The 13138-nt window shown below is 47.2% G+C and overlaps 4 protein-coding genes across 4 annotated transcripts; 2 read left to right on the top strand and 2 right to left on the bottom strand.

Moving 5' to 3' along the window:
• The first annotated feature begins 5 nt into the window (after positions 1–5).
• Positions 6–1197, top strand: ONS95_003756 (uncharacterized protein). Its single transcript, XM_058497081.1, has 3 exons — positions 6–151; positions 206–350; positions 418–1197. The coding sequence occupies exons 1-3, from the start codon at positions 122–124 to the stop codon at positions 1029–1031; spliced, it is 789 nt and encodes a 262-aa protein (XP_058353024.1). The 5' UTR covers positions 6–121; the 3' UTR covers positions 1032–1197.
• Positions 1198–2042: 845 nt separating this feature from the next.
• On the bottom strand, positions 2043–3575 carry ONS95_003755 (uncharacterized protein). Its single transcript, XM_058497080.1, has 6 exons — positions 3260–3575; positions 3057–3191; positions 2888–3009; positions 2704–2810; positions 2598–2649; positions 2043–2501 (listed from the first exon to the last, which is right to left on the bottom strand). Exons 1-6 carry the CDS (start codon positions 3564–3566, stop codon positions 2199–2201), a joined length of 1026 nt encoding a protein of 341 aa, XP_058353023.1. The 5' UTR covers positions 3567–3575; the 3' UTR covers positions 2043–2198.
• Positions 3576–5043: 1468 nt separating this feature from the next.
• Positions 5044–6044, top strand: ONS95_003754 (uncharacterized protein). Its single transcript, XM_058497079.1, has 2 exons — positions 5044–5199; positions 5284–6044. Exons 1-2 carry the CDS (start codon positions 5132–5134, stop codon positions 5780–5782), a joined length of 567 nt encoding a protein of 188 aa, XP_058353022.1. The 5' UTR covers positions 5044–5131; the 3' UTR covers positions 5783–6044.
• Positions 6045–9768: 3724 nt separating this feature from the next.
• Positions 9769–10389, bottom strand: ONS95_003753 (uncharacterized protein; the record flags this gene model as incomplete). Its single annotated transcript, XM_058497078.1, has 3 exons — positions 9769–9982; positions 10054–10118; positions 10225–10389. The coding sequence occupies 3 exons, from the start codon at positions 10387–10389 to the stop codon at positions 9769–9771; spliced, it is 444 nt and encodes a 147-aa protein (XP_058353021.1).
• Positions 10390–13138: the final 2749 nt, after the last annotated feature.

Below are 13138 nucleotides of genomic sequence, written 5' to 3'. Positions count from 1 at the left end.
CCGAGCGCAAACTACCCCAGATATCAACATCACTCGAAGATCCTTCCTCCTCCTCAATACCACTCGCTCAGTCCTTTTGAATTCCCAGTCAATCCGATTCTACTTCCTTCAGATAATTAGCATGGATTCATCCACTCTTTTCGACGTTAAGGTAAGTCTTCCCCATCCACTATTGTCCAGAGCTGATACTAACAATCACCTGCAGGGCAAAGTCGTCCTAATCACAGGCGGTGCCAAAGGTATAGGTCGCATGATCTCAGAAGGATTTGTTGCAAATGGAGCGAAAGTATACATCTCATCCAGAGACGCAAAGGCCTGCGAGCAGGCATGCAAAGAGTTAAATGCCATGGGTTCGTCTGATGCACCCCTCCTTACCGAAACCCAATTCCACGAAGCATACTAACTCGAAACCAATAGGCAAAGGCAGCGCCGATTACATCCAAGCCGATCTCTACAAAGTTGAAGACTGCAAGAAGATAGCTGAGGAGCTGGGCAAACGCGAGACAAAATTAAACGTTCTGGTCAACAATTCTGGATCAAACTGGGGAGCTCCGTACGACGAATTCCCTGAGTCTGCATGGACTCGAGTCCTAACCCTCAACCTCACCCGCGTCTTCACACTCACTCAAGCCCTCACCCCTCTCCTCGAAGCCGGGGCCTCAGAACTTTCTCCATCCCGAATAATCAACATCGGCTCAGTGGACGGTCTCCGCGTCCCATCCCTCGAAACATTCTCGTACTCCGCCTCGAAAGCTGGTCTCCACCAACTCTCCCGCGTGTTGGCCAACCATCTCGGAAAGCGGAATATTACGTCTAATACGCTCGCTTCTGGACCGTTCCAAAGTAAGATGATGAAGCAGACGCTGGAGACGTTTGGGGAGACAATTAAAAGTGGGATTCCGTTGGGGAGAATTGGTGAGAAGGAGGATGTGGCGGGCGCGTGTCTGTTCTTGAGTAGTAGGGCTGGGGCATTTGTTAATGGAGCGACGATTGCACTTGATGGAGGCAGTTTGGTGGGGAGCAAATTGTAGAGGTGGAGGGATGTTGTAAGTGTATGATATAAAAAGAGTTTTCGAGCAGTGTCGAAAATTGGGCCGGTTGAAAAAAGGGACTAGGGAATTCTTTGGATTGAATGGCGCTCAGTTACGTAGAATACGATGGTCAATTTCACAAGAACGATTGAATATCTTGCTGAAACACTTCTAGCGCGATTCCCGGACTGTTACTGTATCATTGATGCACGCTGATACATCCATAAGGACATATTCATTGGTAAACCTCGTAGAAGTCCTCTCCTCACCAAATTCACCAATATCATCTTCGATAAGCATATCCAAGCCCCGATCTGTTCCGATACATAAGCATTTCCTTCACCAACCAAGAATCTCCAGAAACTCCAGTCAAGATCATTGCAAACACAAGTGTCCCGCCACGGAAGGAGGTTCGAATGTCCATCATAGTCGATGAGCATGCTGCTGTTATAACAATGTTGCTTCTATGAAATATTTGGGTTCACCCTTGGACACAAACACAATAATCATGTGCCAAAATTACAGGTCGATGCTTCGTTTCTATTGTCAACGTTTCGCGCATTGTCAGGTGCAGGCAGATCTACCATCACAAAGAGTGCGATCTCTCGTGGAATCCAATTTACACTGTTGTCAATAATCCGTAACCAAATTTGAAGGCGGATGTTGTGCTTTTGTATAAGAACCCCTCACCATCTTGCAAGCTGCTTCAGTCTTGGGTGACGTCGTCGCTGAATGGAAGGCAAGAAGAAATGACGATCGAAAACACATTGTCCAGATTTGATATTTCTGTCTCACAAATCAAGTTGGAAAATTTCATGAATACATTTGTAAGTAGGACTGTTCGTCGACCGCTTGCTAAGCCTTGCACTATGACAGGGAACATTAATCTTGGCTCTGTTGACATTTCGCTTAAACTCATACCGCCGCTGAGAGGGTTTGGCGTTTCGGAAACTTGTAGCATTACTGGTTACAGATCACTGGATTTCGGCATAAATGAACCAATCATTTTATCTACAGTCAACATTGAAATCCTGTCTGACAACTGAGCGCTGTTAAAGCGAATTCATGACCTTCATAAATCAGAAGCTCCTCATCTCTTAGGAAAACTTTCGCCTTTACCCATTCCTCACCACTGAACAGTTATTCATCAACCTCTATATACACAGCTTACGTACCACCATGTTTGTTCTTTATGCGAGACAGCTCCTGTAAGTCCTCCAGACCCTCATAAAGTTGCGGGCCATCCATATTGCCATCATAGACGCTGTAATTCTTCCTCTTAGGGATGACGTCGGCCTTGAGCGAGACTTCAGGGAATAATGGATTGACCAGCATCTTTTTCTCCCCAAGTAGGGAGAAGTGGCGCTTGTGTGCTTCGGACTGCAATTTTTCCCAGTTGACGCACACGTGCTCGCTGTGGCCGACGTGGCGTGGGAACGGTCTCTTGTTCCGTCCTTCGCTTTCGGGCCACTGGATGGAAGAGCGTCAGAGAGTTATTTTGGAGAACTTGGAAAATGAATATGTGAAAGGCATTTGTGTAAAGGGTATGAAACATTGTTTACTTACGTAGAAGTAGTACATGGACATGTCTCCTTGGCACATTATTGCTTGCCGAATACTGTCCAGTGATCAGCCTCTGGTCTCGGCTTACTTGTTGATTAAAATAGCTTACATGTCAAAACAGTGGTCGACGTGCACATTGATCTGATTGGGCCCAGGCGGCCGGCTGTCAAGATCATCGATGTAGACGTTCGGAAACATGGCGCGGCGAAGTGAGTACTGTGATATCATCAATCTTCCATGCTAAAGAGTTTGGAAAATATCGCAGGGAGAGGGGAAGTATTTCTGAGACTAACCAGGCAGTGTAAATTATGGAAGACGACAGGCAAGCCATACACATCTCCAGAACCGTCCGCTAGCTCCACGGATTCAAATCCGGCGGCTTTGGCCTCGTCTGGATGGACTCGCATGTGCATGTCTGCTATCGTCAACGCTTGCTTCGGAAGCTGCTCCAAGAACACTTACTCTCAATCAACGAGTTCCAGGCATCATCCAGCTCCGGTCTGGGATGTCCTTTATATTTCAGGTTCTCAGGCTCTGTGGTGTAGAACTCATCATCCAGAATTCTCAGTTGGTACTCAACAGCACTACTGGTTATCTCTATTAAAGAATTCAATCATTTATCCACTATAGAATCATTCGTACGTGTATCGGGCTCTTTTACTTACTGTGACTTGGCAATTTAGGAAGAATCTTCGATCCCTGGTGTTCTCCTATCTTGAAGAGTACAGGAAGAAGAGCCCAGGGCAGCAATATGAATAAAGTGATCAAGGATTTGTAAGTCGTATTGAACGTTCGAGGAAATCGACCGTGCAGCTTCGTGCTGTCTGCATATTCATCTGAAACCTTTTCTAAGTCGTCGTCGTTGAGGAGAGTGGAGAGACTAGAATGATCTTTCTCCAAAGAAGAATATAAAGCATTGTTTGGATTCGCCATCATGAAATGATGTTCTTCTAGAAACATTGAGGACATCATGGAAAGACATTCTAGGAATATTTTTTTCTATCACTGGCACAATGGTGGTTGATCCTGAGCGCACTTGATGTGGGGGATGCCGTCTCGGCATCCGTCAGCTCCCACTCACCTGCCACATTTGGAACATGCAGACTGTATCATAAACAAAGTTTGAGTGTATTCATTGTACAGTATGTCTATATTCTGCAAAAATAGCAAGTCTATCTTATCGAACCTTAATTCCTCGCTGATTGGTTGACGTCAACCTCCTGTTTCGTTAAGACTACCTAAGAGAGTTCAAACGTGAGGTTGTCCAAAAAGCTTAAGTCGTCCAATAACGGCAAATCTTTGATAAAATCCCTACCTAAATCCCACTTACCCCTCAATGGTATCAGTACTATGGTAAGATAAGGCGATTGAGAAAGCTTAGAAATGTTTGATCTTAGCATCACAGCTTGACAAGATAACGACCTCTACTCTAGCTGAATATCCGGGCCCACTTACCCCACAGTGATCTTTGAACTTTACAACAGTACGAAAACATTTTGATTAGGTTTCGGGGAACTGCGTACCACCCGGCTGATAGTCGTCACCTAACACTTCCCTGTGGTCTCGCGATGAGAAGCTCGTTGAAATGGCACATGCTTCACAAATGATGATTGAATGAGCATCAGGATTCAATATATATCTGTTTGCAACGTCTCTGGGTTTGAGTTGCTTGGAAACACCGAAAGAATATCGGACATGTTTAGATAGTGACTGGGAATATTTGACGAAGGCTTCGTTGTGTTGATGATGCCATCAGAAAGCAGTTCATATTTTTGAGGCCATACTTTCTTCACCGGAAGCATAATATCCTCATAAGGCAACTCTACATTGAGTTGGTACTGTTCACCCCATTTATCCATTTCATTTTCTTTCGCAATATAGCGTCATTGCCTTGTATATCGTATCATCAGTGTAGTATTCGGCGTCGGAGTTTCGGCTATTGCCCAATCCTCCCTCTCCTCAACAACGAAGTGGTTCAGAATACGCAATAGGCAGCTCATCACTTGAAGATCCAAGACATATAACCGCCTGAGAAACGCTTCTCTTGTAGCGTCGTCATGTCATCTGGCCAGTAGCGGAAGTACCTCATATCAAGGAGGTGCATTTCCACCACAAAGTTCCGCGAAATGGTATATCGCCGCGGCCAAAGCAAGAACGAGGTAGCGCTTTCCTCTAGAAGGCAGGTCAAAGAAGATATGCTTCATGTCGGCAGAGCGATCTTGAAAGTACAGGTTTCGGGGAACTTTTAGTAACTCGCAGCGGCAGATGATGACGGAGGCAGAACTAACACTTTGCCATTCCGCAAGGTGTTGTACCCGATAGCATGAGCGAGAGGAGGGAGGTGGGTTCAACCAGGGTTTACAAGGTGGTGAAACAGCTGTTGATTGCAAAACATAAAAGGCTCACAGATGTCGCCCAGTGCGCGCTCTTCTTTTCTGTATCACGATCGTATCTGTCATTTAAGAACATACAAGCCACTTTACAAGCTGGTCCAAACATCTCCTCTGACTCAAAGTAGCCATTGATAAAAAGTTACAATGAAGTACTCTCTCATCTTCGCCGTCTTGGTTGGAGCTGTCGCAGCTGTTCCCATCGCTGGACTGGAGTAAGTCATCTCTAATCATATCGCGACTGAGCCCCTCCAATCTTCATTTCCTGAACACGAGAATAATTTTCTGACTGTCGCTAGGGAGACTCGAAACATAGCGGTACATGAGAAACAAGCCCGTGGCGACGAGGCTATTGATGTGAGCGGCTACAACTGGAAGGAGAAGAAAGCCCGTGCTGAGGACGTTGATTTGGCTGCGAATGCATGGAAGGAAAGAAAGGCTCGTGGCGACGAGGCTATTGACGTGAGCGGATACAACTGGAAGGAGAAGAAAGCCCGTGCTGAGGACGTTGATTTGGCTGCGAATGCATGGAAGGAAAGAAAGGCTCGTGGCGACGAGGCTATTGACGTGAGCGGCTACAACTGGAAGGAGAAGAAAGCCCGTGCTGAGGACGTTGATTTGGCTGCGAATGCATGGAAGGAAAGAAAGGCTCGTGGCGACGAGGCTATTGACGTGAGCGGATACAACTGGAAGGAGAAGAAAGCCCGTGCTGAGGACGTTGATTTGGCTGCGAATGCATGGAAGGAAAGAAAGGCTCGTGGCGACGAGGCTATTGACGTGAGCGGATACAACTGGTAGTAGATGGCCCATAGCAAAGACCGTCGTCCAAGTCGAGAAGTGGTCACGCCAGCACATTGTACGTTGCTTTGTATCTTTTTGCTTTCAATGCCAAGAAATATAACCCTTGCGTGTAGGTTGAAGTATTCCAGTTGACTTAATAGACATAAATCAAAACCGTGGTATATATTGCGGTCCTGGAGGAAATTTACTTGGGAAACGTGACGCGCTGGGGAAGGCATTCTAGGTCTCCGGGATAGAGACTCGACTTCAAATAGCAAGCCAAATGATATCTGTTTTTGGAGGTCTAGGCTATCAATAACTTGCTTCATGAGTGTCGAAGTCTCGGCTATTTTAGAACACTATGCAATCTCAAGTCCTGTCCAATGTGTCGAGCTGAGATTTTAACTCAGGTAAACAAAGCTCCTCGCTTAATCCTCCATCTCTTCTCCTTCACTTTCATCCCCATGGTTGCTTGCTGATGTGTATATGTTCTATTGGTAGCTCTAGTACTTTATCATCATATCTGTTTATCACATATTTCCCGACACTCGTAGGACCTTTGTTTAAGTGACCTCACTCTTGGTGCAAAACAGTGACCATTGTGAGGATTCACTGTTTACACTTCAAGGGTGACAGAATACAGAAACACGTGGTCATAATTGACAGTGGAGTGAGCAGATTCTAAGGCCATTCGGTGTCATGAAGCTTACAGTTATCGAGTCCCATTGGTCTAAGCGCAAGTAGCAAACATGAGGAAATTTTTTGAAGTTCTTCGTCGTTCGTACCATGAAAAGTTGCATGTATTCACCAAACGACTGGCAAACTAAAAGATGGCTGAAAATTCCGAACCGAAACGAATCATTTAAGCAACACGACGAGCGGGTAATTCCAACAATGACTTCTTCGAAATGGTGAGAGCCATGGCCGTATGGTTTGAAGCATTGCCAGCAAAGAAAGTAAGAGCTTCAGCTTGACAAATTTTATTCCAATACACACAACCCAGAAGGGGAGAGATATGCACTGGGACGTTCTTGAGTCTTTCTTTGATAAGAAGAGACTGGTATGCAAGAAGCTGCTCATTACTGCTGTCACTCGACTTGCCACTATCGTTTCTCTTCAACAACACCCAGAGGAGCGCCAGACACAAATAGGTAAACGCAGTAGAGCTACCTCCGGGTATCTCAGTAAGTAGTAAAAGGGGGTTAAGTTTCCACGAGGAGACCAGAAAGTAGCAGCTTCGTGCAAAGACTCGTCTCTTCGTGACTTTCCATGTAGTCATCTGAATGTTGAGTTTCTCGTCACCTCACGGTGTGCGACGCAATTTATAGAACTTAGGAAATGCCCAATTCTAAATAGAGGTGAATCGCAACATTGCGACCTTGACTCATGGCTAAAAGCGACGGTATAGAGGGGAAAGAGATGATCTGATGCTACCTAGGTAAGGTAGGTAGGTAGGTAAATGGATGTTGAGATATGTATTAGCTCACGTGCTCATCACGAGACCTACAAGTACTCATACTTCTTCCTGTTCAACACAGCATTAGTTTATGCACGCCATGCACAATTCAGAGGCTCACACTCCCATTAACATAACAACCTTCAACACACCAAAAAGGCATCCATACCATACACTGCGTATCTCTCACCTCCAAACACCTTCCACTCTTTTCCACATCACCAACCAATCTTCCAACCTAGGTACCTACCCAATCACACCATACCACTCACCACTCACTCGCTTCCTCCTTCCCCATCCTCTCCCAAATCCCGCTCCAGTCCAAGACCAAGACCAAGACCAAGACCAAGTCCGCTCCGCTCTTATCTTCGGCCCAACCTCTTCCATCCGGCGACCTCTCACAACACCACTCACGCCATCAACACCAGTTCAACCAGCCAACCAATTATTGCACTGCTCGAATAAATAAATAAAATACTGGGCTGGGCAGGGCGGCGCAACCAGGTCCAGGCACCCCTGCATTAGCTTCCGCTTTCTGCAGTGCAAGCGATCGGTGATTAGTCGGGCGTTGCTGGGGCGGGACAGCTAATATTACCTATAATTTTAATTTTTGGGGGGTTGGGAGGTTCCCCTGATTCTTCCGGTGGGTGGGAGCGGAGCTCACTGAGCTTTCAGGGCTCTTCTGAGGTCTCCTACTCCGTAAGATTCATGCAGAGCAGAGCTGAGCTGATGATAGAGTCTGCAGAGATGATGAAGATAATGATAGATCTGTTATTTATTTACAGTACGCACGTATAGTTACTTGTTTGCATTTAGGTATTGTATTGATTGCACCTCAGACATGCTAAGATCAGCATGGATATTTCTATTTCTATCTTCCATCTGAAGTGGCTGTAGTGAAAGGCAAGCAAGGCCCGAGTCACGTCCATCGCGGATGCACTGCGCTGCACTGTGATGGAGCTGTAAGTTACGCGATCGTACCTGAATCCTCACTCAGACAGACCTCAGATTCGATTTCTTTTTCCAGATCTCATCACAATATTGCTATTACAAGACAGCTTTTCCTTTCTGTCAGTCAGCCTCAAAAATACATATTCCAAGTGATATGACAGTAATTAATAGACACTTCAATAATAGAAACACCCTCACATCTTCCTCCCGCATGCAAGTAAGATCACTTTCTGTTCCCCCAAGCATCATGCTTGACGCATGCACGCACGAACGATAATGTTGTTGTTTATTATCTGCTGTTTAGCCGTAGCACCCAATCAAGCGCTCACTCACTCAAGCTGCGACGAACCTCTCCCACGAGACTCACGAACTCCCGAACCAGAACCAGACCTGAAGGAAGATAGGCAGTCACATGTACTCACTCACTCTCTCACTCCCTCACAGAATCAATCAATCAATCAATCAATCGGAACCAGAAGCGAAGAAACGAAACGAAACGAAACGTGGCGCTCCCGTCGCTGGATTCTCGGGAGAGTGAATGAAGCAAGGGAGTTTATGCTTCCGTCTAGACACATTAACCAGAGTCATGTTCGAGAATTGAAGCAGAAGAAAAGACAAGACAAGCTTCTAGTGTGTCTGAGATTGAGGATGTCTTGTATGATGATGATTTGTTTTGATTGGCGGTATGAGACGTCACATCTGCGCATCGTGAGATTTGCGACTTGTCGTTAGGTTGTCGAGGAGTGGAAATCACTTGCTTGGTTTTGGCTATCGTCTACCGGAATTGAGGTGATCTGTTGCCGTAAGAATCACTTGTGGGAAAAACACACAGTTTTGAGACATGAAAGTAGAAGTGAAGGGTGCTGGGCCAAAAAGTTGGTCTCCAGACAGTGCCGCCGTTTTCATATTTTTGTCTATTGTACACAACAACAGGCGCGAGCACTGTGGGAATCATTCCTCATTCGCAACAATTGGGACCCTGGAAGATCGTATTTGAAGTTTCTGAATCTGATTGTATTGAAAGAGACCAATAAACACTCCCAGCGTAACAGTCATTAAGGTATAAGCATCTGACAAGAAGTCTATAATAAAGTATCCCACAGAATCGAATGAGCAGGTGACATACAACAGCGAAAAGGAAACAAAATCAAAGAGCCCCAAGTGAGACGCGCAGTTTTCCAGGTGGAGCAAGTTTGTTCAGTTGTATTTACCAAGCTTTGATAGCCGAATCTCCTACTCTCTTGCGACAGCAACAGAAATGGCTTCAGACAGCATTGAAAAAAGAGTAATAGACAAGAACCAGAAAAACCCAAATCGCTTCTAGACACCTGAAAGACCACACACTATGGGGTATGATGATGGATCCTCGTGTTGATGAACAACACTCTCAACCACATAAGCAATTACAAGAAAGATGCCAACCTGCATTAGACGAAGGACTCCACCGAGCAATGCAAGAACACCATGATGCCCAAAGACCACGCTCATCCGTAAATCGACCACCATCCAGGCGCTGTTTCCTCCGTCATGAAATTACCAATTATCGGCAAGAGAATTCGTACGTTCGTGACTTTGAATCGGCGAAAGGATCAACCGCTTACAAAAGGAAAGCGGCGAGGCCGACGAGACCGGCGAGGGAGGCTCCGGAGAGAGCCATGGTCTTGCCAGCACCGTTGGCGGTGATTGGGGATGGGGCTGGGGTGGCAGTTGGGGCAACAGTTGGTGCGGCAGTTCCAGCTGGGTAGGTGGTTGGGACTGGGGCAACGGTGGTGGCGTTGGCAGTTGGGTAAACTGGGGTGTAGGTTGGGGCACTATTCAGATCGTTAGCTAGAGTTTCAAAACTGTGTTTGGAAACAGTATGGGGTACCAGGAGTTGCAGTACACAGCGCTGGAGGTGGTCACTGGCTTGACGACGGTGTAGGTGCCAGGGATGGTGACGGTCTCAGACTAGATAAGATGTTAGCTCTTGTTGCATTTTGATATTCGGGGTAGGACCGCGTCGTAAGATCGGAATCGATTGCCAGACGCGTTCCAATTCCCAAGTGATGCTAACCTCCTTGGCAGTGTAGGTGACGTGGCCGTAGGTCAAGGTGGTGGCAACTGGGCAGTAGGTGACATAGTCGGTGACGACCTCAGTGGTGTACGAGACAGTCTCGTTCTTGTAGGCGGCAGAGGCAGTTGCTGCAAGAGCAAGGACGGCGACAGCGGTGTATTGCATTTTGACGGTTTGGTTGGTATTAAGTTACTTTAAAAGTAATTAGGTGGGAGAGTTGGAGTTGAGGTTTGAGGTTGAGGAGTTCGTGCGTAGGTTGAACGAATGTAAGTGACTAAAAGTCAGGTATGTTGTTTGATGTACGAACGAGAGTGTGGGTGAAGAAGAAAAGTAGAAGTTGAGATGGGTGGCAGAAGTGCTTTATACGGGGAGGACGAGAGAAGAGAGATGGCGAGTGGGCCAGCGGTGCAGGCGAGGCAGGCTCACAGGGCAGGACAGGGGGTCGGGTCCTGAAGGTTAGGAAGGTTAGCTTGGCCTCCGTTGTTTAGTGTACGCTAAAGTAGACGCTAGGGCATTGCTGGGGTGACGGCGTCAGGGGCAGGTGGGGATTGGTGGATTCCTCAGGGGAAACTGCCAGAGATATGCCTGAAGCAGCTTAGCCGTTGGGTATATTTATTGTTTACTTGATTTTATCCACTCGCCAGTGCCAGCCACCCCGGCCTCTCAGAAATTACTCACAGGGGAGTCGTGCTCAGTCACCTTCTCACACTGCTGGGATCTCGTCTTCCCCAACCATTCAGCACGCTCGCACCACTGGAGCCTTCCTCTCCAGCCTGGAATTGCACCTTCGTGCCGCTGATATGCCAATTCCAGGTGAGGCATTCAGTGTGGAAATCAGATTCAAAAGCCCGCTTCGTGAAGATTGTTGTCCCCTATTGTGGGGGCATCAGCGGGCTTGTCACTCGACTTGAAAAGGTCTGGAAGACAAGAATGGGTTCGTGAGGTTAGCTCATCCATAGAGAGTCATAGCTGGACGGCCATCTTAGCTGTTGAGCTGTGTGGTGTGAGTATCACTGCCGTGGTGGTGTGGGCAGCGGTTTGCTTGAAGCAAGTGCGCTGAAGGGATGCACAATAATATATACGCAATTGTGCAGACGGTCCGTCTGAAAATATGCAGCGATGCAACCTCACTTTCTGCAGCTATTCCAGCAATCTAGGTAGCTTGATATGCACAGCTCCTGCACCACACTCTCCTCCTCTCTTCGCGTCAAAGATACACAATATGCCGTGACCCATTTCCCCGTACAACTATTCCCAATAGCCTCTAATCAGCACAAACTTTTCATCCGATCTCGCACAACTTGGTTTTGTTTGGCTCGCTTGTCATCTACTGTAGCTGGACCCTTGCCTTGGCTTGGACGAGCAAAAACTAAAAACAACCTCTGGGGGCGGATCTCGTCACCACGCTTTTGCCCTGAACCCAAATCTTTATTTCAGCCTTTAACCGGACTAAATTCGGCATCCAGATTCGAGAGCCCCATTACTTTATTATTGCCAAAAATCAATTTCGGCTGGGAAATCAGCTCTTTCTCGGTTGAAGCACCGACGACCCGGTTGATGACAAGCGACTACTGGCAGCCATAGATGTTGCAATGATGCCCTTTCTCACTGGCTGCTTCTTAATTACCCACGCCAATATGAAATCTCCTATGCAATTGGCTCTCGTTTGGAACGGAGTTTTAATATGAGGCTGCAACCACCAGCAACAGCTCCTAACAGGGCGCTGGAGATTGTCGTCCCACGCTCGACGAATCAAGGTTCTCCATTTACTAAATCTCTCAGGGCAAAGGCTTCAGACGAGATCGTTTCCAGGAACGCTTGTCCCCGGCGGCTGCATGACCACCTCGTCACTGATGCAATTCCTGAGTCTTGGATGCACAAGAACAATATAAAGTAATACCGGAAGAGGGAATCGCATCGAACGACTTCAAGTTGGACATTGTTTAAGGTGTCCAAGGTTGTGCAGGCCCTCAGATATCTGTATCATGTTTGAGTTTCAAGACTCGGAATGGCACCCCGAAGCCGTTATTCATCTGTGCAACCCGTCACTTCAAACTTGGTGGCTTGCCATCAGAAAATTGAAAACCCGTTCCCGTTCAATGCTGGTTATCATCTCATGTGTATCCCAGAGATGGCAAGACGGCACGCATCGTTGCACCAGATGGAACCTTATCTCGCAGCTTGGAGGGTTTGCACCACCAACGTTATCAAGATTCCATATGAAGCAGCTCGTGCTCCCTCGAACCATCATGCCCTACCTAGCCAGGGCTGTTCCCACCTGTTTGACCCCTCATCGCCGCGCTCCGTTCTCAAAGCTTTGATAACGAAATTCCAGGCGGCCAAGACTCATGTCCAGACTTCCATTCCGTACCCACTTCCCACTTCCCACTCTTTGTTCAACACAGACTCTGAACCCCAAGACATTCAAGACAAGCTCACGGGCATCAGTCATGGATACAACCCCTTTCTCACACGGCATCTCCACTGATCTCCGAAGAGAACGTTCTCCCATCTCCGGGCCGTACAGCACACACAAACAATCAAGTCCAGGAATCGGTCCACCACCGCCCACCATAAATAGCAAGAAATAATCAGTTGATATCAAAGACAGCTAAACAAAAATGGGGAATGAAATCCACTGGCGCCAGACAAGTTGCCTGTTTGGGCCTCACACTTTGAAGCGGTGGATCCCATCAAATCTCCCGTCCGTCGAGGCGAAATTTGACTGTTGGAACTTGGCAAGCAGGCGTCGGGTCGTGGCGATTCAGGTCAATTTGGTCAAGCGCCAACCTCACAGGCTAAGGTCCCATCAAAAATTTGTCGGGCTTGTCCGCCGCCTTGATTGACCCACGGCCCTACCTTATGCCCGATATTCATGCCGGATGTCTGCCTGTGCTGCCGTGAGCACTACTCG

Source organism: Cadophora gregata (assembly GCF_030347475.1).
Source record: "Cadophora gregata isolate MNR1 chromosome Unknown scaffold_13, whole genome shotgun sequence".
Classification (NCBI taxonomy): Eukaryota; Fungi; Ascomycota; class Leotiomycetes; order Helotiales; family Ploettnerulaceae; genus Cadophora; species Cadophora gregata.
The sequence above is the reverse complement of the archived record's forward strand: the minus strand, read 5'-3'. Positions and strand labels throughout refer to the sequence as shown.